Source organism: Geotrypetes seraphini, chromosome 1 (genome assembly GCF_902459505.1).
Source record: "Geotrypetes seraphini chromosome 1, aGeoSer1.1, whole genome shotgun sequence".
In the NCBI taxonomy this organism is placed as follows: domain Eukaryota; kingdom Metazoa; phylum Chordata; class Amphibia; order Gymnophiona; family Dermophiidae; genus Geotrypetes; species Geotrypetes seraphini.
Window position 1 is genome coordinate 468335462 of NC_047084.1, and position 27028 is coordinate 468362489.

The 27028-nt window shown below is 43.4% G+C and overlaps 1 protein-coding gene across 1 annotated transcript; it reads right to left on the minus strand.

The window, feature by feature from the left end:
• Positions 1-1262: 1262 nt before the first annotated feature.
• On the minus strand, positions 1263-26941 carry LOC117350232 (olfactory receptor 5V1-like). Its single transcript, XM_033924374.1, has 8 exons — positions 26860-26941; positions 19841-20017; positions 18359-18732; positions 11438-11504; positions 9921-10089; positions 6980-7144; positions 3978-4103; positions 1263-3899 (listed from the first exon to the last, which is right to left on the minus strand). The coding sequence occupies exon 8, from the start codon at positions 3883-3885 to the stop codon at positions 2947-2949; it is 939 nt and encodes a 312-aa protein (XP_033780265.1). The 5' UTR covers positions 3886-3899; positions 3978-4103; positions 6980-7144; positions 9921-10089; positions 11438-11504; positions 18359-18732; positions 19841-20017; positions 26860-26941; the 3' UTR covers positions 1263-2946.
• Positions 26942-27028: the final 87 nt, after the last annotated feature.

The window sequence follows — 27028 nt, forward strand, 5'->3', positions numbered from 1 at the left end:
GTGACTTCAATTATCCAGGGATAGACTAGAACCTAGGCACCTCTGGCTGTGGTAGGGAGACCAAGGTCCTGGATGCTGTAGGCGATTGCTTCCTGGAACAACTTGTCAAGGAAAATACGAGAGGAAATGTGATTCTGGACTTAATTCTAAATGTACTATGAGGACCGGTGCAAGGTGTAAAAATAGAAGGGACGCTGGGAAGCAGTGATCACAATATGAAGAAGAACACAGTGCTACTAGAAAGGGTCTAGAGATGAGCGACCAAAATGGTTAAGGGGCTGGAGGAGTTGCCGTACAGTGAGAGGTTAGAGAAACTGGGCCTCTTCTCCCTTGAAAAGAGGAGACTGAGAGGGGACATGATCGAAACGTTAAAAGATAATGAAGGGAATAGACTTAGTAGATAAAGACATGTTGTTCACCCTCTCCAAGGTGGAGAGAACGAAAGGGCACTCTCTACCGTACAAACGTAAGGAAGTTCTTCGTCACCCAGAGAGTGGTAGAAAACTGGAACGCTCTTCCGGAGGCTGTTATAGGGGAAAATACCCTCCAGGGATTCAAAACAAAGTTAGACAACTTCCTGCTGAACCAGAACATACGCAGGTAAGGCTAGACTCAATTAGGGCACTGGTTGTTGACTTTAGGGCCGCCGCATGAGTGGACTGCTGGGCACGATGCACCACTGGTCTGACCCAGCAGCGGCAATTCTTATGTTCTTATGACTGCAGCAATATATCACATATCAACCCTATCATGTTTGGCATGGTGATGACTTCACAATCAGCATTTTTACATGGCTCTGGTCACCTTGTTGGGCAGACTTGATGCACTGTGAGGGTCTTTTTCCGCCTTCATTTACTGTGTTACAATGTTTATGTTTAACCTGGCTGGTGAAGTGCTGAACATCGGCTCTTAACCAGCCAAGTGCTGACCCTGTTCCCCAAATACCCCCAAAATAGCTGGTTTTGAATTCTGCAGGAACCAATTATTTTCAGCCTAACTAATGCCCGATTCTATAACCGGAGCCGTTGTCAGCGGCAGTCTTAAAAGTGGCCGCTGATTGCATGTCAATGATGCAATGGTGCCTGTTAAAGAATCACGCTTCTGCTAAAGGTAAGCGCCAGAAATGTAGGCCAGGGTTTTCCAGGCCTATATTTCCAGCACTTACCTTTGAAGTGAATCACACATCCATAGGTGTTTAATGGCATCTAACACCACTTCTGGCGTTAGCCATGCCTACAGTGGCATTAGGCACCTTAAAGCACCTATGGAGATGTAATTCCAGTGCTGATTTTTTAGGCATTGGTAGGCACCTTGAAAATCAGTTCACTGAGCTTGGGCACCTACCAGAGCCTAAAATAAAGGCCCTGGTTTAAAGAATCCAGGCCTAAGTGGTTAGCCCTGAACAGAAGCCATTTCTGGCCAATTAAATAATTTTAAATATCAAACCTCATACTATTTACATAATAGAGCATAGGCACACATCTGACATATATGCTCATATGTGCTACTATTCACAACATTTATGTGTGTAACTGGTGTGTAAATATTAACGCGTACTTAAAAAAATTGTCCCCTTGAATCTAAGGACAAAGACCCCCCCTTCCCCTTTAAATTTTCTCATTAATAACAGGATTTATTTGCTGGTGATAGAAATTGTCCTTTCCATAAGTTTATGCAATTCATGTTGCCATGCATTCTGGAATACTGCCCACTACTTAACTAAATTTTGTTTTGTGATTTTTACTGTATGGTTGCTGACTCAGGCACGGGATGAAAGGATAGGGGGAGAGGCTCTCTGGAAGGTGAGACAGTTGGCTGTGTAGTTAAAGTCTTCTCAGCAGTCCCACCATCTCATTTGCTCATTTCATATAATGTGGACAGGTATGGGTTAATTTTAGTTTTTCTCCATTGCATCTCTAGGATGAAGTAGATCGTTTTTTACAAAATACAAGAACCTGGACCTGTTGGGCCGCTGCGCGAGCGGACTACTTGGCACGATGGACCTCTGGTCTGACCCAGCAGAGGCACTTCTTATGTTCTTAACCAGTACAAAGCTTAGTGCAAATGACATTGAATTAGTTGTTAAACAACATTCCCTCTAAGCTGCTTGTGTCCTTCACTGTCATTCCTGCTGGTGGAGGAGAGGGGTCCTTGAATATTTACTTATACAGTATTTCTTATATACCACTTATATCCTTAGTGGTTTATATTGAATATCAGTCAGATATTCAATACGCTTGAGTATTTTCCCTATCTTCTGGAAGGCTCACGATCTAACAATGGCACCTCGGGCAATGGAGGGTTAAGTGACTTGCCCAGGGTCACAAGGAGTGGCACTGGGATTTAACCATAGCCTCAGGGTGCTGAGCCAGCAGCTCTAACCACATGGCCACTCCTCCACTTGATGTCACAAGGGTTATGTATTAAAACCCCACCCCTCAATGGCAGAAATACTGGTGGAGGACTCCTGTACAGCTTTATGCTGCTTACAGGAAACATTACTCACTGTGTGAGGGTAGATCGTGTAGAGCTCAGTTCGAGAATGACACAGGGATTAATTTTTCCCCGTCCCCGTGGGAAATCATTTTCCTGCCCCTGACCCATTCCTGAAAGCTCTGTCCTCATCTGCACAAGCCTCAAACACTTTTAAATCTTAAGTGTTCAAGGCTTAAGTGTTCAAGGCAGAGCTTAAAGGAATGGGGCAGGGACTGCGACAAAACTCACGGGGACAGGGAAAAAATTGTCCCCATGTCATTCTCTACTCAGTTCTTCACCATAGATAGATCCAGTTCTCAATTACCCCTACCATATCTAAGAACTGTAATTCTGATTTCCCTAAAAAATAAAGTTCTATAAATCTATGCCAAACTTAGATCCACTTGACCTGAAAAAAGGGTGATAGTTTTTAAATATTGGTGAAAACACATGATAGGATTTGTACATGACTTAGGAGAATCTCTGCTTTAGGAACAATGTCTTAAATGCCCCTATGACCTCCTTGTTCCTCAGACTGTAAATGATGGGGTTTAGCATAGGGTTAATAACACTGTATATCACTGCTATCAACTTCACCTCCTCACTCAATGCATACATGGAATAGGGACGCATATAGCAATAAGTCCCACTAACGTAGTATAATGTCACCACTATCAGATGTGAGGCACAGGTGGAGAATGTCCTGCGTCGCCCTTCAGACGTGCGGATCTTCAAGATGGCAGAGATGATGCAGACATACGATGCCACCACCAGCAGTAAGGGCATGATGCCACAGATGGAGACGACCACCAAGAAGACGATTTCTTGGGCAAAAACACTGGAGCAGGAAAGCTTGTAGAGTGGGGGGACATCACAGAAAAAGTGATCGACAGCATTAGGGCCACAGAAGTCCAAAGTACCGATGCAGGCAGCCTCTGTCACTGAATTTATGAAGCCTATGAACCAGCAGCCAGCAACAAGCTGAACACGGAATCTTCTGTTCATAATCAATGGGTAATTCAATGGGTGACAGATGGCAACATAGCGATCATAGGCCATAGCTGTTAAGATATAACACTCCACTACAATTAAGAACTGGAAGCAATACATCTGCAACATGCAGCCAAAGAAGGAAATGGACTTCCTCTCAGATAGAAAATTGTCCAACATTTTGGGGATAGTGACAGAGACACAAACCAAGTCAACAGTGGAGAGGTTGGCCAGGAAGAAGTACATGGGACTGTGGAGGCGGGAATCTTTGGTGATGAGGGTAAGGATGATCAGGTTCCCCGTGATGGTGATGAGGTAGACGATGAGAAATGAGATGAAGAGGATGATCTGGGAATCATGGCCATTAGATAGTCCCAGTATAATGAATTCAGTCACACCAGTGTGGTTTCTTCTATCCATGATATTCTTGTAATCTGTCAGAGAATAGCTATTAGGTCAATTCTTTATTCTCTTCTTGGTAACATGGTGAAATGACAGAAGAGAAAAGTTACCTGGCTTGTTCGTTCTGTCCCCGATGATAAGGATGCCTCTCAGCTGCCAACCATAGAATGTGACCCTCTGCAAAATTCCTCCCAATTTAGGAGATTGATTTTGTCTTTTTTTTGTGCTCCAAAGGGCTGGGTAGAAGAGGAGTTATTCACAAATTTACTTATATAAAGTATATTACTCATCCATGTGAACCTTCTCTCAGCATAAAAGTTTCCCACATAGATTCCTTTAGCACACCACACTACCAATGCCTATATAATATATTTTTGTATTTAATTAAATGCCTTTACAAACCTGAGTTCAAGATGAGTTATGGTCAGGAACGCAAGTTACTCAATCTAAGTTCATACTTACAGCAAAGAAGGATTAAGGGCTAGATGTACTAAAGTCAGCGATCGTCGCCAAACCTGTTTTCACAGCTTTAGCAATGATCGCTTTTACCAATGCAATGCACAAAACGGCTCACTGCGTGTTTTTCCCCTTGATCGTCCATTTTCCGATCCGGCCATGTAAATTAGCTAAAACTCCATGCAAAGTAGCCAAGCGATTGATGCACTAACATCACTTGGCTGTGCAAAACCCCCCCAGGGGTTTTAGCTATAAGAAAAAACCGACAGGTCTGCGCCTAAATTTAGTCATCAAGTTCCCAAGTTTATTAAGACTTTCTATTCCACACATTATGGTAAAAAACCATCTCAGCGGCTTACAATTCTAAAATATAATTTAAGGGATGTGTCATTTAATAAGACTGGACAGTGAGAATATATAATGAAAATACACTTCACTGCCAAATCTACATCAAAATTTAATTATAAAAAAGCATCATTAAAAAGAAATGTTTTTAATTCTGATTTTTTAAAAATCTCAAATTACTTTGGGGTCCTTTTATCAAACTGCCTGCCGCTCTAGTCGCTAACGCCTCCATTGGTGAGGCATTAGTTTTTTGGCTTGCTGCGGGGGTTAGCACATGGTGAAATGTAGCGCGCCTTGATAAAAGGAGCCCTTTGTATTTGTAAGCTTTTTGGTAAGGAATTCCAAAGTGTAGGACCACGAACTAAAAAAGAAGAACTTCGTATATGTTTACGAACTATTTCTCTATCCTCCCCCCCCCACCCCGTTTATAAAACCAAAAAGAAGTTTTTAGCGCAGACCGGTGCACTGAATGTTCTGTGCTTCTCCTGACACTTATAGAGGTCCTATGAACATCAGGGGCAGCGCAGAGCATTCAGCGCACTGGCCTACGCTAAAAACCGCTTCCGTGGTTTTGTAAAGGGGGGGGAAGGTATATAAAAAAACAATCAATTGTTTTTGATCCAAAGATTTATGTGTTCGACATAGTTAATATGGACTCAAAATGTGCGAACGATATGGTGGTTCATTTGTCATTAAAGTTTAAATACTAAGGGGCTCATAATAAAAAAAAAAAAACCAAAACATCTAATAAGTGGCCTAAATGGGTTCTTGGACGATCATAAAGCCTGATCGTCCAAGTACCCATAATCAAAGCTGGTTTTAGACGTATCTAAAACCAGCTTAGGCCTTTCCCCTGCCTCTAAACGCACAGAGAGAAAAGAGGCGTTTTTAGAGGAGGGGAAATGGTGGGCGGTGGGCCGACCTACACCTAGGCATGCAGCAGGTATAACCAAAACTTTAGGCAGGTTGCCTAGTCGGCACTTATACGTTTTGACTTAGACCAAGTAAAAACAGGTATAAGTGCTGAAAAGGGGCCGCTGAGCTGATCATGGCTGCTGTGATCAGCTCAGCGGCCCCAGCAACCTGCCTACTCCCTAAAGCAATGAAAGCGGCAGGAGAGATGGCTCATCTCCCCTGCCGCGATCCACCCTTCTCCCTCCACAATGATTAGGGCAAGAGGGAGCCCAAGCCCTCTTGCCCCTGCGGCACACCGACTCCCCAACTACGTTCGGGGCAAGAGGGAGCCCAAGCCCTCTTGCCCCTGTGGCATCCCGACTCCCTGATTACGTTTGGGGCAAGAAGGAGCCCAAGCCCTCTTGCCCCGTGATCCCCCAACCCCCCTGCTGAGTCCGATGGGGCCAGGAGGGAGCCCAATCCCTCCTAGCCCGGTGACATTCCTTAACCGCCACCCCCCCACTAAAATATGGGCAGGAGGGATCCCAGGCCCTCCTGCCCTTGACGCAACCACCGTACGACCGGCCCCCCCGAACCCCCGATCGCCCCCTGCTGACTCGCGAACCCCTCTGACCCCATGACCCCCCACCCCTCCTCCCCGTTCCTTAAAATTGCTGGTCGGACGGGCAGGTGCCAAGCCCGTCCATCCGACAGGCCAGCCATCTCCGGAATGGCTGGCTTTAGGACCTGATTGGCCCAGGCAGCTCAAACCCCGCCCACAAGTGGGGCTTGAGGCGCCGGGCCAACCGGAATCGGCCCAGTTGTATTAGGCCCCTCCTGTGGGTGGGGGCCTTAGGCACATGGGCCGGTTGGGTCTAGTTTGTATAAAGATCTTTCTCTTTATACAAACTAGAGTCGGATGACACGCGAACCTCGGGAGACCCTTGATACAGCACTAGTCGGTGCGAAACATGTCATGTCGGGTCAGACTCCCAGGCGTTGGCTGATACAAGCTAAGTACACATATCACCTTTTTATATAAAGAAAGAAATTAAAAAAAGACAAAAGATTAATAATTTATTTTTGAATAGTAGAACGTATATGGGCAGCCAATGATGAAGTGCCACGTAATTCTTCCCGCAGTTATGAGATAGTACAGCGGTGGAGTGGTGGGGCTGAGGCTTACTCATAAACGATACGAGTCTTTAATATCCAGTCCAACAGGACAAGCTTGTTACCTAACTTTAAGCATGGCATATAGAATATTACTCAGTGGTTTTTTTTGGTCCATATATAGAATTCAATCTTTTATCTCATTATTCATACTACTAAGCAGAAGGTAAACACAGTTCCTTTTAGCAAAACATCTGCTACTGTGGCTAGCAGTTCAGTATAGTTCACTAGAGGCTCCACTTACAGTTCAGGTATTGGCTGCCATGAAACCCAGGGACTCTGATACTCAGGTACAAGTCCTTTGCAATTGATATTAGCTGAAGTGTTCTTGAATCTTCAGGATCCCTGCACTTGTGGTATATGATATACTTTCTTCAGCTCTGTGGTATTCCTGGACCAGGTCACCTTGCTGTAATAGATAAACTGAAAGATGAGTTTCTTCTTCTCCACGGTATCAACAGTTCCCTGTTCCCTCTGCTATCCACTAGGACAGTTGCTTAAGTAGCTTTCTGATTCCTATACAGTACACTCCTGGATTCCTTTTGATTTTTCATATACTATCTATAAGACTTAGGTCTGACGTATCTCCCCCTTGCAGATAGAGTCAGATGCTGGTGAGGAGAATTTCAAAAGTGGGCCTATGTTTTATAGTCAGGGGAGTATCCTTCTCCCCACTTCTACCTCCTTCTAGAAGAGGCCAGGATTTGCATAAGTATAGACATGTATACTCTCCCACCCACAAGCAAACCTCTACTTCCTGTTTGATCAAATATACTCCATCATACACATAAGCTTCATATATGACATCTCCTATTCACACATACATCATGTACATACCTCCATCCTTATACTCCCTACCATTCTACTGAGACACACTTCACAACTCTGAATCACTCACACAAAAAGAGCCTGAACGTGCCGGGTTGGCTATCACTGTTTAAAATTCTGCAGCAATGTCAGTGAATTGCTATGCATTTCCAAAGAAGCAGTCTTAATGGGGTATCTTCATGTGGTGTCCTTGTTGCATAACATTTAGATCGTTCTCTACAATGTGGCTATTGCTATTGACTTACAAATGAAGGAAAAAATCATACTGACTACATGTCGTCTAAGATAAAAAGGTGTCTGCTCTTAGCCACAGCACTATGGATAATGATGGTGGTGATGATATTGCATGCAGTTCACATGAAGACATCTGGTTCAGTTATTAGGCCATGGTGAACCTGCAGTGAGACAGGACGATAGAGGGTATGCCAGTGGAACTTCTAGACTAGCAGATGGATATATTTGCTGGGGTCCAGAAGAGGGGAAGATTTTCTAAGTTAAACCGGACTCCAAAGGAATCAAATCATAAATCCGGCTAATATTAAGAAGGCAGCTGTTAATGTTTCTGTCTGCCACCAGCTGTTTTCCTGGATATTCAATGCTGGGCCAAGTCTGGATACAAGCACTGAATATCTAGTTTTATGTTAACTGCTAAAACATATGTGGTTAAGTGCAATATTCAGCCCTTAACCACATAAAATGAACCACAAATGTTAGGATCACTTTTTATGGAACCCAATATATGCTGCTAACAACTACTACTATTACTACTACTACTTATCATTTCTACACAGGGCTGTACATCAAAACAGAAGAGACAATCCCTGGTATAAAGTCTGATTATCAACACTTAACCACATACGTACCAATTCCTCTTCTGGACAGCCTACAAGTTAGTTGGTTTTAGCTCAGTTGCTAACCATAAATATTCAGTGGCACTAACTGGTTAGCCACCAACAAGCGATTTAAATGACCAGGAGCCTCTCCAGTTTGGAAAAGGTACATGTTTAGAATGCATGTGTGAGTGATATGGTGCCCACCGTTTATATGTACCTTCCTACACTACTCTGGCATCTGGCACAGTGAACTGGGGGAGACATGGCAATGTTTCCAGGCTCACTTGGCAGCAGCCTCTATTAGACCTTCAGGGAGCAACAACATGGCTGCCAGGCGGGTGTGCAAATTCTCTGACATGAGAGTCACCTCCTGGTATTCCTTCTGCTAACCAATGATGGTCACCTAAGATGTCAAGGCTTGCAACCAGAACCTACCAAGCCTCCCTCCCACCATGGTATATGAAATCCCTGAACACAGAGCTTTCTATTACTTTATGTAAAAAATGGGGAAAATATGCTACATCTAAATAGCAAATGCTAAAGCTGGAAGAATAGGGCATCATTGATACAAACTAAAACTACACGGGCTTTTAGTGGCAGGAGCAGGATGTGAACACAGGCACTCAACATGACAACATGCCAAAGTTCTCATCTTACCAATATAATGTGACCATTTATTTTTTTCATCAAAAAGGGACATCTATTAATATTCAGTCCCGCCCCCAATCCCACCCTAGCCCCACCCCAATCCCACCCTAGCGATTGGCTGGCCTAGAATGTCCTCTCCGACGTCAGAATTGACGTCGGGAAGAAGGCTTCCGGGTTCGAGTAGTGGCAGCAGAGGAGCAGCGGCGGTGGACCTAAATCGGGCCTGGAGGGAGGCTTTTTTTTTTTTTTTTTGGTGCGGCAGTGGAGGGACAGGAAGCGATCGCCTGTCCCGTTGTCCCCGTGCACAGCTTCGAGACGCTGTCCCTGAAAACGGGACATTTTGGCGTCCCAAATCTATGTGTGGGGACAATGGGACAGGGGATCCGAAAACGGGACTATCCCATTCAAAACGGGATGTATAGTCACTTTATACCAATACCAAAGTGCCCTAAGGAAAGTAGGGAGCTGTGCTTGGGAGTTGGTTGTCCACTAGAATGTGTTATTTCTCTAGGCACTTCAGAATTCTCAGGGACCTTTAAGCCCTGAAGGCCAGATTCTGGCACTACTTGAGTTCTCAGCCTGACCAGCTGTAGTACATCCAATAGAAGCAAGCAACTGAGCAGGATATGTGACAAGTGACTATGGGCTCCTTTTAATAAGCTGTGATAGCGGTTTTAGCGTGTGCTTAGAGTTAGTTCTAGCTGCATAGCGCGGGTTTAGTGTGCGCTAAAATTCTGCTTGTGCTAAAAACACTATTGCAGCTTAGTAAAAGGAGCCCTATGTCTCATGTCACCAAAAAAAGACAAAACCAGGTAGCATCTCATACACAAACTTATTTGGTAAGGCAAGAGATTTTCAGGAGCAGATTGTACTTACCACGTCTGATACATTGTACACTGGTCTCTGACCACATGAGATGTATGATGCTAGCACTGAAGGAAAAAGAGCACCAAGGGCCTCACAGTATGGGATAGTAGAGTGCTCTTTATTAAATGACCTAACACGGGCCATTTTTCAGCAGAATTGCCTGCACCAGGGGTCCATACTGAAAAATATACATAAACTTATAAAAAAACAAATAACATAATAAAACCACATCTAATATAATAAAATGATAGGCCGCGCATGCGCACTAAAAAAACGTGTTCCCTGATCCGTCGCGATAATACGAGTGCGCATGCGCGGGTTTTACGTCACCACCTACTCGCTTTGTACGTCACAGCCTCCCTGCTCTACACAAGCCCGACCGCAGCCAGACGACGATCTCCGTTCCTCCTGCCGCCGCCGATCTCCGTTCCTCCTTTGCCACCCACCCCCTTCTCTTCCCCACAGCCTCCCTGCTCTCCACAAGCCGGACCGAAGCCAGACGCCGATCTCCGTTCCTCCTTTGACACCCACCCCCTTCTCTTCCCGCGGGCCTGAATGGCGATTCCAGCAGCGTGTGCATCAGTCTTCACACGCTGCTTCGGGCCCTTCTACTGCCCTGATTTGCTCTGCCGCGTCTCTGATGATGTCATCAGAGACGTACCAGAGTAAATCAGGGCAGTAGAAGGACCCGAAGCAGCGTGTGGAGACTGATGCAAGCGCTGCTGGAATCATCACGTTTGTAGTCCGGACCGCAGGAAGGGAAAGGGCGGGGGGTAGAGGAAACGCTAATGCTGCTGCACAGGGAACGGGTGGGGGGGAGGGAAATGGAGGGGGAGGGAATGCTGCTTTGGACAGACAGACAGAGGGAGAAAGAAGAAAGACACAGGGGCAGGGAGATAAACAGAAAGACAGACAGGCAAAGGGGGCCAGGGACCGAGACAGACATAAAGGACAGCGGGAGCCACGTCAGGAGGGGTGCGGGATGCGGCAGTGGGAACTTTTCCAATGGGTGCAACTGGGCGGCTGTCGGGAACCTCTGATCAGGGACAGAGCAAGGTAAGAGTATCATAGGGATAAGAAGGAGGAGGGGTGATAAAAAAGGAAGGGATGCCTACTGCTGGACAGGGGGAGAAGGAAAGAGATGCTGATGGACAGGGGGGGTGAAGAAAAAGGAACAGAGGACAGCCAAGGAAAAAGAAAGACAGAAAGAAAGAAAGTGGCTAAGGAGAGAGAGAGAAAGAAATAAAGACAGACACACACACACATATGTTCTAGCACCCGTTAATGTAACGGGCTTAAAGACTAGTACAATTATAAAACATTAACAAAATATTCATATCGAAATATTATTTTACATGTAAAGCTCAAGAAATTAGAATAGTATAATACATATTTACAAATACATAATAAAATAATACCGTATAATAAGAAAATATATATGGGGCATATTCAAGGGTTGATTCATAAGTCATGGCAACTATTTTGTTTTCTCTTGCAAATGCTCCAGCACTGGAAATCTAACATACATGTTTGAAACTGAGTGACAGGTACTTTTTAATGTTGCCACCAAATAAGAGATGAGTCCAGGAGTCTCTAGTAGGGAAAAATCAAAAAAACATGACATTTGAAACAATATATAAGTACAAACAGCTTAACTGTTAACATACTTCAAAGTAGTCTTAAATACAACTGATGGTATTCACTTCCTTCCCCTTCGATGTACAGCCTGGGAGAATGTACAATATATCCTCTATAATAAAACCCTAAGCGCTCATGCGCACTTAGGATGGCGTGTTCCCTGCCATCGTGGTGTCTGGGTCCATGCCGAATTCCATTTTCGAACACGGAGGCAGGGAACACGCCGGCGACTCCCCCTCCCGCCCTCACTCGCCAACTGCTGCCGCCGCTGCCGCTCCTCTTCAGAGCAGCCTGCTGAGGTTCGCCGGCCGACTGTAGCGAACCTCGCAGGCTGATCTCCACCTCGGTAGCACGTTCCCTCTGACAATACGAGGAAACCTTCTGCCCAATGTACGGCGGTGGCCAAAAAAGCAAACAGAATGCTAGGAATTATTTTTAAAAGGGATGGTTAACAAGACTAAGAATGTTATAATGCCCCTATATCGTTCCATGGTGTGACCTCACCTAGAGTATTGCGCTCAATTCTGGTCTCCTTATCTCAAAAAAGATACAGCGGCACTAGGAAAAGTTCAAAGAAGAGCGACCAAAATGATAAAGGGGATGGAAATCCTCTCGTATGAGGAAAGACTAAAAAGGTTAGGTCTCTTCAGCTTGGAAAAAAGACGGCTGAGGATTTGGCACAAGCTAATAGTTAGCAAGCGCTAAACCCATTAGCGCACCATAGTTAAAGGAGTCCTATATTTCTAATTTAGTAAGTGCAGAACTCCTCCATTTTAAAGACTGGCTTCTCCCCCTAGGATAAAATATGCCCCCCCCCCCTCTTCACTACTACCATAGCAGTTTCCCTCCTCAGGTTCCACATTCACCATTTCTCTTTTGGCTTCTATCCCTTCCCCTGGTAAGATTAGTCCCTTGCTTTCTCTATGCTTTCCCCAGCGTGAATACCTACAATTTTTCTCTCCCTCCTTCACCTTCTTTCTGTTCACCCGTTTTCTGCCTTTTAACAGCACTTCTAGAATCCTCTATCCCTGTCCCTCAGCCTTCACTTTCCTCCCTGTGTTATCCCCCTAACTCCCAGCATGACCTCTGTTTTGTCCACTTTACTTTTCTCTGCCACAGTCCCCATGGCAAATACACATCATCCATTTTCCCCAGCTCTTGCCCTCCCATGGTCAAACATCCCCCATCCACCCTTTTCTAGCCCTCTACACCATGACACACACACGCACAGTGGCGTAGTAAGAGTGAGAGGTACCTGGGGGTGGTGGTGCCCCTCCCCTGCCCTCTTCACTGTCCCCTCCTCTCATCCGCTCTTTCCCCACCCCCCATACTAAGCCACTGCACACACATACACTATTCACCTTTGTCCAGTCCCAGGGAGGTTCTGGCAGCTCTGCTGTCACTTCTTCTCAATTCTTGTCTTCTGACCCAATTCAACATTCCATTTGTAGGTGACATCACCGATGTGGCTGGTGTAGCATGTGCCCCCATGCCATTGAAACCCAGGAGATCACTCATTCACAACTGCAGAAAACCCACACTCTCAAGTACCATACAGACTGCAGCATTGAGGGTGTCGTCTATATGATTACTTGCCCTTGCCAACTATTATACATAGATTATACCACTAGATCCATTAGGATGCGGATTATTGAACATCTTAGAAAGATCCAAAGGGGTGACATGGGAGCTCCTTTAACACAGCACTGGCATGCATAGTCACATTCCATAGATGATCTCAAATTCGTGGTTTTAGAGGCTCCACGGCTGAAGAGAGGTGGGAACATGACAGCCCTCCTATGGAAGAAGGAGCAGTCATGGATATATCACTGGCAGAGATAACCCTGAACGGGCTAAACCGCGAGGTAGAGTGGTGGGCATTCCTCCATAAATGAGTGACAGCGTTGTTAATAGATATTCCGGGGCATCAGCTGTGGGTGACGTTATTGAAATCGGAAGACAGAGGGTTAAGAGAGATACGTAAGGTATCCACCAGCAGCGCCTTCAGCTTGTATTACAAGATGTTATTTAAGATCGTGAATGGTTCTTTTATCTTTTATTTGTTAGGATGAAGTTTTTCTCCTGATTGCCATCCAGCGAGAGTGGGTTCTCTGAGGAAGCCGTTCGGGCGAAACGCGTCAGAACCTGCTGCAGTGAGATAACTTCGGACTCATTTTTTTCACCAATTTAAGCTAAGTTTAAAAGTTTCTTAAATCTTCACGATTTTAAATATGGACATTTGAGTAATTAAGTTACTTGAAATTATAGGAAATCACATGAAAAACCTCCTGACTAAAGATGGAGCAGTGATAGATATCATGGAAGCACATTTAATGGCTTGCCCCTGTTTGTAATCTCTACACCTCCTATGGTTCTGAGCTCTGCCAATCAGTTTAATGGTTGTTAAATACCCTAGAGGAAAGGAGGGACAGGGGAAATATGATTCAGCTGTTCAAATACTTGAAGATTATTAACGTAGAACAAAATCTTTTCCAGAGAAAGGAAAATGGTAAAACCAAAGGACATAATTTGAGGTTGAGAGGTGGTAGATTTAAGAGCAATGTTAGGAAATTCTTCTTTACGGAGAGGGTGGTGGATGTCTGGAATGCGCTCCCGAGAGAGGTGGTGGAGATGAAAACAGTGACTGAGTTCAAAGAAGCTTGGGATGAACACAGAGGATCTAGAATCAGAAAATAATATTAAATATTGAAGTAAGGCCAGTACTGGGCAGACTTGCATAGTCTGTGTTTGTATATGGCCGTTTGGGGAAGGATGGGCTGGAGAGGGCTTCAATGGCTGAGAGGGTATAGATGGGCTGGAATAGGTTTTGATGGAGATTTTGGCAGTTGGAACCCAAGCACAGTACCGGGTAGAGCTTTGGATTCTTGCCCAGAAATAGCTAAAACGAAAAAATTAAAAAATTCTAAATTGAATCAGGTTGGGCAGACTGGATGGACCATTCGGGTCTTTATCTGCTGTCATCTACTATGTTACTATGTTTTGTTCAGTTTTCATTCCTTTGGGACACTCCATTACTGGATTACCATTTTCAATTTGAGTGCAAATTGTTGGATATGCAGTCGGCGGGGGAGGGGGGATGATATATGTATTTGCCATAGAATATAATTTTGATTGATTTTAAGTGCTGTTAAAGTATAAAATGACTGTATAATATGTTGCACTTATTTTTGGCTTCAAAATGAATAAAGATTTATTTAAAAAAAAAAAAAAAAAAAAGCACTCCAATTGATGCCCAACATGATGCACAAAATGAAGCACCGGTTTTTAACACAGTCTTTGTCTCTACCACCTCTGCCGGGAGACTATTCCATGCATCTACCACCCTTTCTGTAAAAAAGTATTTCCTTAGATTACACCTGGGGTTCTCACCTCAAATCCAGGTTGAAAGCCCACTTTTTTGAAGCAGCATTTAGGTCCTAACCCAACCCAACCAACTCAGTTCTTCTGATTTGTTCTCTCCTTAGTCCCCCACCCTATCCGCCTCATCATTCCCCTTCTAATTCCCTACCCAAGCAGCATATTTAGAGTGTTTCTGTCTGTGTGTTCTGTGTGTCTGTCATAATTAGATTGTAAGCTCTATCAGGCAGGGACTGTCTCTTGCGTGTACAGAGCTGCATGTATCTGGTAGCACTAGAGAATTAATAAATTGTTGTTGCTGTTTACTTCACCCTATGCCCTCTCACTTTGAAGTTTCCTTTCAATTGAAAGAGTCTCACCTTATGTGTATTTATGCCACATAGATATTTAAATGTCTCTATCATATCTCCCCTCTCCCGCCTTTTCTCTGCTTCTTCTATGGAAAATGGTTCCTTCTTGTACTAACAAAAGCCATAATGCAGAAAGATGAGTTCACTTACCAAAGTCTTCCTGCTGAGCTGTCCAGTTCTTTATCACACAGTTCCAGCCGATGCAAGAACAAAGAGACTTTCCAGAGTCCCGTGGAACTGCCTAAACCCATACAGCCCCTTTAACCTGTACAGCTATAACCAGAGGCTTCCCTAAGTTTCTGAGAATTGCTACTGAGAGAAGGCAAGTTTTAAAGAAAAAGATGTCCTCCAAGACACAGAAGAACCCAGGGGACTGCAGTTGTTAGTCTTTCTTCTCCAACGGTTTCAAGAGCTCTACAGAGACATTGAGTATTGTATTACTAATTTATTTATTTATTTAGTTTAGTTTGTGGTTTTTGTTTTTTTTTACAATAATGATCAAGAAAGTTTACAACCATATAACAGGAAGAATTGTATAAAAGTCTACCTATAAAAATTCTAAATAAAATATACACCTGTTATAAGCCTGCATTACAAAAGGTATTTCCCGGATTCTATATATAAAGTGCCAAGATTTTGGTGCCAAAATTTATATGCAGATTCAAGATCCATGAGCAAAAAACCCCCCTTTTATGAAGCCATGGTAGGTTTTTTTTATTGCCGGCTATGGCAGTATTAGCTCTAATGCTCGTAGAATTCCTATGACACCTGAGTGTTATTGCAAACAATACGATGAAACCTTCTGCTCAATGTGTGGTGGTGGCCAAAAAAGCAAACAAGATACTAGGAATTATTAAAAAAGGCTAAGAATGTTATAATGCCTCTGTATCGCTCCATGGTGTGACCTCATCTGGAGTATTGCGTTCAATTCTGGACTCCTTATCTCAAGAAAGATATAGCGGCACTAGAAAAAGTTCAAAGAAGAGCGACCAAGATGATAAAGGAAGTGGAACTCCTCACGCATGAGGAAAGACTAAAAAAGTTAGGGCTCTTTAGCTTGGAAAAGAGACAGCTGAGGGAGATATGATTGAAGTCTACAAAATCCTGAGTGGAGTAGAACAGGTACAAGAGGATTGATTTTTCACTTCGTCAAAAATTACAAAGACTAGAGGCTCCTTTTACTAAGGTGCGCTAGCGTTTTTAGCGCAAGCAGCCAATTAGCACGTGCTCACCCTGCGCTACACAACTAAAACTAATGCCAGCTCAATGCTGGCGTTAGCGTCTAGCGTGCACGGCATTGTAGCGTGCGCGACTCCGCGCGTTAATGCCCTAGCGTAGCTTAGTAAAAGCAGCCCTAGGGGACACTCGATGAAATTGCAGGGAAATACTTTTAAAACCAATAGGAGGAAATATTTTTTCACTCAGAGAATAGTTGAGCTCTGGAATGCGTTGTTCACAGCAGTGCCCTGTAAGGTGCCCCACTGCTCTGTAGCCATGTCTGTGTGGCCAGTTCATCACAATGCTGGCCACTTCCACGTCCAAATGGTCTTGGTCTGGGCATTTGGGACTTAAATGAATTTTTGGTTAAAAATGTGGTATTAAGATAGACGTGCTGGCGGTCTAGAAAATCAATGGGCACGGAGGTCCACATAGATGGTTAAAAAAAAAAATATTCTAGATGTATATTTCGAGAATGGACATTTTACTACTCCTGACTCTGGGCATCTAGCACCAAAAATCCGAATTGGACTTAGATGTTTCTTTTAATTGTGCCCCTCCACATGAATAGTGATCTATACCACATCCTTCATTCAGTGGTGCACCACTGTCACCACCTGTCATACTGTTGGAATTATAGTAGCAAAACAATCATGATATGAAAGGTAATACTCACCTCCATGTAGCAATTTGATCTGTAGGAGACGGTCACAGGTGCACGGGGTAGAAAAGGAGCAACTCTTTCTGCCAAAAAGATGGGGGAACAATCAATACACAGTTCATAGCCAAGTGTTTTGTCGCACTTCCCCAGACCTGAATAATAATAATAACATAAGAATTGCCGCTGCTGGGTGAGACCAGTGGTTCATTGTGCCCAGCATTTCGCTCACGCGGCGGCCCTCTGGTCAAAGGCCAGTGCCCTGAGACTAGCCCTACCTGCGCACGTTCTGGTTCAGCAGGAACTTGTCTAACTTTGTCTTGATTCCCTGGAGGGTGTTTTCACCTATGACAGACTCTGGAAGAGCATTCCAGTTTTCTACCACTCTCTGGGTGAAGAAAACTTCCTTATGTTCGAATGGAATCTATTCCCTTTCAATTTTAGAGAGTGCCTTCTCGTTCTCCCTACCTTGGAGAGGGTGAACAACCTGTCCTTATCTACTAAGTCTATTCTCTTCAGTATCTTGAATGTTTCGATCATGTCCACTTTCAATCTCCTCTGTTCGAGGAAGAAGAGGCCCAATTTCTCTAATCTTTCGCTATACAGCAACTCCTCCAGCCCCTTAACCATCTTAGTCGCTCTTCTCTGGACCCTTTCGAGTAGTACCATGTCCTTCTTCATGTACGGCGACCTGTGCTGGACGCAGTACTCCAGGTGAGGGCACACCATGGCCCAGTACAGTGGCATGATAATCTTCTCCGATCTGTTCGTGATCGCCTTCTTTATCATTCCTAGCATTCTGTTTGCCCTTTTCATCGCCGCCGCATATTGCGTGGATGGCTTCATCGACTTGTCGATCAGAACTCCCAAGTCTCTTTCCTGGGAGGTCTCTCCAAATACCGCCCCGGACATCCTATATTTGTGCATGAGATTTTTGTTACCTACATGCATTACTTTACACTTATCCACGTTGAACCTCATCTGCCATGTTGATGCCCATTCCTCAAGCCTGATTATGTCATGTTGCAGATCTTCACAATCCCTCTGTGTCCTCACTACTCTGAATAACTTCATATTGTCCGCAAATTTAATCACCTCACTCATCGTACCAATGTCAAGATCGTTTATAAAGATGTTGAAGAGCATGGGTCCAAGGTTTAATAAGCGAATAACAAACATATTGGACATTTCTTGGTCACACTTACATGTAAAATGTTTCTCAATGACTCGCTGCCGCACCTGCCTCCCACTCAATGTGTTTTCCCGAGCACCTGGAGGTGAACATAATGGATCTGCACAGAGATCCTCATTAATCTCCACTGGGATATGATGCCAGAGAGCAATGTTGTGCAGCATACAGCAGGCTAGCACTATCTCAGCAACAACCTCAGGGGCTTATTGTAAGGCACCACTTGTCTTATCCAGATACCGGAAGCGTCTTTTTAATATGCAAAAGGTGCACTTGATGACCTTGCAAGTAGCTATGCTATGTGGACTTCATTGTATGTCATCTCTGCAGGTGTAACGGGATCACACAGTGGAGTGAACAGCCAGCTTCGACAACCATATCCTGCGTCACCTGGGGAAACAGAAGAACAAATATTACAAGCGAGCCATGCTGGAGTTGAAGGGCAAACACAGGGCCACATCCGAACACAGCTGTTGTTAGATGCACTTCTGTGATATCATGTCCAAGTCGTATCACAGGCAAATGAGAAGCAATAGTTGCCCTTGTACAGTGTGTTGATAATCATTGAGCTATTGATAGGGTTACCGTATGGCTCCAGGAAAAGGAGGACGGATTGAGATATCCGGGTTTTGCTTCCATTGCTTTCAATAGAAGTAAAACCCATTTATGTTTAAATATATTTTATTGAGCTCAACAAGATGTAAAACCCATTTATTTATATTGATTTTTATCCCGTCCTCTCATAAAACTCAGAACGGGTTACAAGAAAACAGTCATAAAATAAATCCAAGGACATGACTAGTTACAAACAGGAGCACACAGAGGGAGACATACAGGGCAGGAGTCTGCTTGCTGATGCCATTTTGAACAGAAAAGGAGAGTCTTCACTGCTCTTCGGAAAACCATCAGTGAGTGTAGTGCAGGGGTAGGCAAGTCCCTTGAGAGCTGGAGCCAGGTCACGTTTTCAGGATATCCACAATAAATATGCATGAGATAGATTTGCATCTCAAGGACGCAAATCCATCTCATACATATTCATTGTGGATATCCTGAAAACCTGACCTGGCTCCGGCTCTCGAGGACCGGAATTGCCTACCCCTGGTCTAGTGTCCTAGTTTGTGCAGGCAGCTGGTTTCATAGTCAAGTGATAAAGTGGCTGCATGCGGTTTCCATTCGGAGAAATCTTCCTGGGGTGGGGGGTGGGGTGCTGAGTTGTCTCTACTTCAGAGCCGGAGGGAACAGTTGGGGTGTACGGTCGTAGTTTGGCAGATGTCTTTATCTGTCCTCCTTACTTCCATTCACCTTTGTGCATTGCTTTCAGTGTAAGTGAAACCCGCATTTCTCAATCTGTCTTCTTTTTTTCTGGAGCCATAGAGTAACCCTAGCTATTGAGAGACCCTGTATGTGCAACTACCTTGCTGAAAAGCTACAGAAGTAACTGTCATGCCACAATAGAGCAAGGGTCACACATGTTCCTATATCACAACTGCTAAGTTACCTATTTAGACCGTTGAGATTGTGAGACAGTCCAGGATTTCTGATCAGCCCATCATTGGTGCATTATGGGACTTGCAGGATCAGGCAGTACAAATTCCACACTGCTTGGAGATGTGATTTTCAAAACATGGAGAATGCTAAAATCTGCAGCCTGGAACAGGGTAATTTGGCATCTCAGCTGTAATAAATGAAAGAAGAAATAACTTTCCAATAATATAAGGTGAATTCCTAATATATTTGTGATAGGAAATGGATATTGTTAATTGTTGCAAAGTATAATAACATATCAGAACAGTAGAAGGAACTTGTATTAACACTGTTTGCATATAGCAATAGTAATTGTTGCTGATGTTTGCAGAATCAGTGAAGGGAGGGGAGGAAGGGGGGTATTCCTGGGATAGTTTTTGTAACTGTGTGAACACAATGTCTACAGTGACCATAGAACCTGATGGCTCAGCAATATTAACCAAAAGGGCTTTTGCATGTAGCAAGAGGGATGAGCATGTGATGGGAGGATTAATGTTCCATATATGGGTAATTGTAAAAAGGGTTGGAGGTCTGAAGAATAAGGGTAATGGGAGAGGTAAACAGGGGCGGGGAGAACAGAAGTAGCTAAGGAAGCATCTGATAGGTTGTGAACTGCTGTTGCTCTACCCAATGAGCAGGCAGGCAGGAGGAACAAAGAAATACTTGAACTAACTGTATAACGAATGAATGCCCTGAACTCTGTGTGCCTACTTTGCCATTCTTGTGCAATTTGGACACCATGCCTGGCCAGAAAGAAAATAAAAGACTTTCTGGAGTGTTCTTGCGAGCTGTGTCTTCGTTCCATACATCAGTTATATGTATTCATGGTACACTACCTCCTTCAAAACACGCCAAAAAATCGAACCCTCCATATTCTGGGATAAAGCAGACCACGCCACCACCAACATAGCTCCCAACGAATTTATATCCCAATGGAGATCCATAAGCGAAACCATTCTAAATGAGCTAGCCCCAGAAAAACTAAAATTCAAAATATGCAGACCTTCTGATAAATGGTTCGACACCGAACTTCTCCAATCTAAAAAGCTCTGCAGACAACTAGAAAGAGTCTGGAAAAAAAACAAGAGTTTAGAACACACTAAAACTGCATGGAGATACCAAATTAATCAATACAAAACCAAACTCAAGGAAAAACGAAAAGCCTACTACTCCAAAATGATAGGCAAAAAAACCCCAGACACAAAAAAGCTATTTAATCTAGTAAAGAACCTCACAGATACCAAAACTTACCTCTCCACCCAAGGTATCAACCCACCAACAGCCATCCACCTAGCAGACCATTTCAAAAACAAGATCACCAATATCAGATCTACATTCATCAACACACACACCCATCTAGAAAAGATAACAACAAACCCATCAACTAGCAAAGCCATCGTAGCAGACAGAAGCTGGTCCGATTTCCCAATTCTAGTCTGGTCGGATATGAACCGACTCTACAATAAATACAGCCATGCTTCCAGTGACCTAAATAATTGCCCCACCTACATATTATCAAACGCCTCCACTACATTCAAAACCAACTTCATGCTATGGATTCAAACCACATTGACAGAAGGCCAATTCCCACAGGACCTAGGAGAGATCTTAATCACTCCAATCATAAAGGATCACAAAGGCCCAATAGATAGCCCCTCCAACTACAGACCTATCGCTTCAATACCATTGTATGTTAAAATAATAGAAGGCCTAGTGGCACAATACCTCACCGAATATCTGGAAAAACATAACCTACTCCACCCCTCACAATCAGGATTCCGAACTAACCATAGCACAGAAACACTACTTGTCACATTACTAGATACAGCCCGACAACACATCAGTAAAGGTAAAAAAATGATATTAATACAATTAGACCTCTCCGCAGCATTTGACCTAGTTGACCACACCTTACTACTACAAATTCTCGACGCCATAGGAATCTCAGGCAAGGTCTACAAATGGTTTCAGGGGTTCCTCAAATCTAGAACCTACAGGGTAAAATACAATGATATAAAATCAGAACCATGGACAAATCCCTGCGGAGTTCCACAAGGATCACCTCTCTCACCTACGCTCTTCAACCTCTTTATCTCCTCCCTAGGAGCCACTTTAGATACCCTAGATGTCACATCTTTCAGCTATGCTGATGACATCACCATAATCCTCCCCTTCGACCCATCAGAGACCACCACCACAACAAAGCTAGAAACAACCTTAGACACAGTAGAAAAATGGATGATGGATCACAAACTAAAACTAAATTCTGAAAAAACAAAATTCCTTTTGCTCGAAAAAGCCCAAACTCCTACCATCACTGAACTGAAAATCAAAAATACCAAATACCCAATACAACCCGAACTAAAACTCCTAGGAGTTACGATAGACAGATGTTGCACAATGCAGCCCCAGATCAACAAAACAACCCAGAAAGCTTTTCTAACCATGAGAAATCTCCGTAAAATCAGAAAATTCTTTGACCAAGCACAATTTAGACTAATCGTCCAATCCCTAGTCTTAGGTCTGCTGGATTATTGCAACTCCCTATATCTTCCTTGTCCAGCCACTATGATAAAACAACTCCAGACCATACAAAACACCGCCCTCAGATTGATCTACTCACTCAAAAAATATGATCACATAACAACTGCCTTCTTAGACTCTCACTGGCTACCCATACAAGCACGAATCCAATTCAAATTCTACTGCCTGATATTCAAAGCATTACACGGCTCTTCCCCCTCCTATCTAAACAACCGCTTAAACCAAATCTCCACCTCAAGACACAGAAGAACCTCGAACCCTTTCGCCTTCCCCCCACTCAAAGGCACACATCGCAAGAAAATGTTTGACAACCTTCTGGCAACACAAGCAGCAAAAATCAACCATTCCATCTCCAATCTTATGACAATATCAGACAACCTCAAAACATTCAGAAAAGAAATCAAAACCCTGCTTTTCAAAAAATTCATCCAAATATCTTAACCCCTCCTCTTTTACCTCCAGAAGATTCACCTACCTTCAGATAACCTTCCCCCAAATTACCCACCTTAACACCTTCCAATTAAACAAATACCATCAATAGATTGTAACCTACCCTCTCTAACTGCATTCCATATGTATTTTTCATACAGTTCTTCACTGTCAGTTTAATTTCCATCCTATAAGTTCACATAGAATTTTTCTTTTTTCAACCATCTTTATTTTCTCTTCTTTATTAATTTCCAGGTACTTTAGTTAGATTGTGAGCCTTCGGGACAGTAAGGGAATTTTTAAGTACCTTCTTACTTCTCATTTATAATCTTAATGTATATTTTCTTCAAACCGCTTAGAACCTAACGGATGTAGCGGTATATAAGAAATAAATTACATTACATTACATTACATATTTGGCAGTTCATATATACAAACACAGACCACAAGTGCTGTATAGTGAAGGTGACATCAAAACACAGACACCATAGTAGTTGAGCAACTATTGGTGTACTGCTGTAAGAGGGAGTTGTCACTGACAACATATCTAGGGTTACCAGATTTGATAAAATCCAGACATGAGACCAGCGGTTACTTCTATTGGTGATGTTTTTTTCTTATGCTATCCATGAAAATGCATAATTAGATATAAATCCTTTAAATATGTTTTCTTTGATCCATCCCAGCTGATTGGGTTTTTGTCTCTAAAACGCCTTGATAAAGAATAGATATGACAACCTCTAAATGAAGAATCAATCTCCTACCATTATAGGCTGTCTTTTTCTTCTTTCCTTGTTTCCTATATTATGTTTAGTCACTTAATGAATCTTGGTATCTCTAGATGTTGAGGACTTGAGAATGACAGAATTAATTGAATTTTTGAAATATGATTTGTTGTTCTTCGTAAATTGGTGATTTTATTTCTGTTTCTTTCTGTTCAAGATGTTTATGCTTGGACATGTATTTTGAAAATTGCATAAATAAATAATAATTAAAAAAAAGGAAGTGCTTACAATTTCTATATACCATTTCCCTTTCTCTGGGTGGTATATGCGCCACGTGTGTGCAATCGATTACTCCCATCACACGTTGTAGCCCTGCGATATTCTGAAACTGGTTTCCCAGGGTGGCTCAATGTAGCCTAGTATTAGGAAGCAATATGTAGTTCTTAACCCAGCCCATCACTGCACGCAGTACTTGGTGGAGATGAGACACAGAAGAAGAGTCCGTTCCACCAGCTGCAGCTAATGATGGTTGGAAGCTGCCGGAGGCAAAACAATATTAACACACTCAGCAGCTTTACCAGACCAGGCATAGTGTGGACCTGTCTGTGACAGGATCTAGCTTTGCCCTTAGATCTTCACAGAACTCCATAATTGCTGAGCTCAGTCGGTACAGAGCAACCCTCTGAGCTAGGGTTACTAAACGTCCGGATTTCCCTGGACATGTTCTCCTTTTGAGGACATGTCTGGGGATCGGGATGGCTTTTCAAAACTCGGCACTTTATCCGGGGTTTGAAAAGCTTCTAACAAATTGCCGTTGGGCAGGAGGGCGGATGCCATGTGATGATGTGGGCAGGCAGTGGGGGACGGGGATAGGAAGGGATTGGGGGCATAACAGGGCGGAGATGGGTGGGCCTGGGGGCAGACCTTGGGGGTCTGGATTTTTTTTTTTTTTTTTAAATCTGGTAACCCTACCATGAGCTTCCTGTTGCCCTTGCAGTATCATGCATAGGGGGAACACTTGATGGCAGTGTGGCTGTTCCACCCACCTACGAGGATGGCACTGCCTCTGCACCGGCGACTGCTCTGCTGTTCCTGTGCCGAAGCCTGGACCAGGGCATGTCCTGGGCCTAGGGCCCGAGCATGGGCTTGAGCATCAAAAATATTCCCAACAACTGGCCCATGGGCTTAAACAAAGCCATTCTAGAAAATACATTGGTGCATTCGTACTTGCCTTTTATTGGCTGAAAGGTGTCTATGGAGGTAGAGCTGTGAGCCACACAGTTCCCCGTGCTATTTTCCAGACTCAAAGCATGGCTGAAAAAGCAATACCTACACCATATTCATGACATTCAAACCTGCTGCACGTGTTAACGGGTACTACAGCAATGCACTAACCAACTTCTTTGTACACACCAATGCCATGCCTGTCTCTGTCCAGGTGTGCGTTATGCATGAATTGACACATGCTAATGCACATTTTACCACAAAAAAACCACTAACGCAGACATGCGTCACAGTTCTCGAGCACACTAATCCATACGCTAATGGCCTAACACAGTTTAATAAAAGGAGGCCCTAGTTCATGTTTTGTTCAAGTCTAGTATTCAAGTCTCAGGAGTCCTTGCTAGGGATTCTGTAACAGAATTAACCAGTCAAGTAAAGGTACTGGAAGATTGCCTCAGTCGGCTAAATAGAAATCAGCTAAGCTTAAGTCTAACCCGCAAGGGGAGAGAAAAAATAAAACAAACATATATGATTTTTTAAAAAAATATTTCAGTAATTTTTTTTCTATTGTCAAGAACTATCAGGCAGAAACTAGCCTTGAACCAATGAACTTTGAGTCAGAGGACAGCCACCTTCCAAGAGGAGCTTTTGAACATCTGTAGCTTGAGCTGGGGGGAGTCAACTCAGAGGGTAGACAGCTTCTGAATTTGTTTCCTGTTGCTTCAGTATTGTTTATGTCCAAACATGCCTTAAATTTTTTTTTTTAAACAAAACAAAAATTGATAAAAATACAAGAAAAGGGAATGAAAAAGCCTGTACATTACACAGAATACTAAACAAAACATTTTTTTTTTTTTGCTTGCATGTCCCTAACTTTTAGGGCATTGCAAATACAATAGAAACCATTACATTTCTATGGGCTTCATCGCATTTGTCGCACCAGAATTTGCTACCATGGCTTTGTGAAAAGAATCTTAAGTGATCTACCCAAGATCACTAGGACCTATATAGTAAGATTTGAACTAGATTCTGGGCTATGCTTCCACTCCTGCAAGCAATGGGATAAAACCAGGACTAAGCAGTACAAATGGAGCCAGTTAACTACACCTAGGTCTTGGGATTGAGTTTGAGGATTAGAGCAAATTCAGTTTTGCCACTGGACATTAAAACCAAAGCTACATACAAGATGACCCATGGAATGGGTTGTGTCAGTTCAGGTTTTGAATCATTGCATTACCACCAGGGGTCTCAAAGTCCCTCCTTGAGGGCTGCAATCCAGTCGGGTTTTCAGGATTTCCCCAATGAATATGCATGAGATCTATGTGCATGCACTGCTTTCAATGCATATTCATTGGGGAAATCCTGAAAACCCGACTGGATTGCGGCCCTCAAGGAGGGACTTTGAGATCCCTGCATTACCACCAATATAGTTCTGAAGCCTTGTAGGGCAGGGTTGTCCAATGTCAGTCCTCGAGGGCCGCAATCCAGTCGGGTTTTCAGGATTTCCCCAATGAATATGCATTGAAAGCAGTGCATGCACATAGATCTCATGCATATTCATTGGGGAAATCCTGAAAACCCGACTGGATTGTGGCCCTCGAGGACTGACATTGGACACCCCTGTTGTAGGGTTACCTTATGGCTCCAGAAAAAGGAGGACGGATTGAGACATCTGGGTTTTACTTGTACTGAAAGCAATGGAAGTAAGGAAGACAAATAGAGACATCTGGGCTTAACTTCTATTGAAAGCAATGGAAGTAAAACCTGGATATGTCTCAATCCGCCCTCCTTTTTCTGAAGACATCTCTGTGCTTGGAGCTTTTCTTAAGGACAAGTTACCCAGTTATAGGCTAGATATTTTGGGCAGTCCTGGATTTATATCAACACCCTTAGTATATTATAGGACTTGCAACACTGAGGTCACAGGGTCAGAAACTACAAATCCCACACTGCTTTAGGATATAAATTCAAAACCAGGACTAACCAAAATGTCTTCAGTCTGGAATTTGGTGACTTCTGGGATATAGGCAGTATAAACTCAGTGTTTTATAGATGTCATAGTAACTCATACCTGAAGCCCAGAGCTGCATTGTCCATTCCAGGAGAGAGACTTTTGGCTGGTCCTCTATTTCTGCCAACCTCATCCTGGTGCATTATGGCACCTACAGCACTGATTTCAAATACATGGATTAAATATATTATACTGCTTTGAGATATAAATTTAAAATCAGGACTGGCCA

What these genes read in the sequence shown, in the direction of transcription:
- LOC117350232 (XM_033924374.1), bottom strand. Translation starts at nt 3,885, where the DNA reads ATGGATAGAAGAAACCACACTGGTGTGACTGAATTCATTATACTGGGA.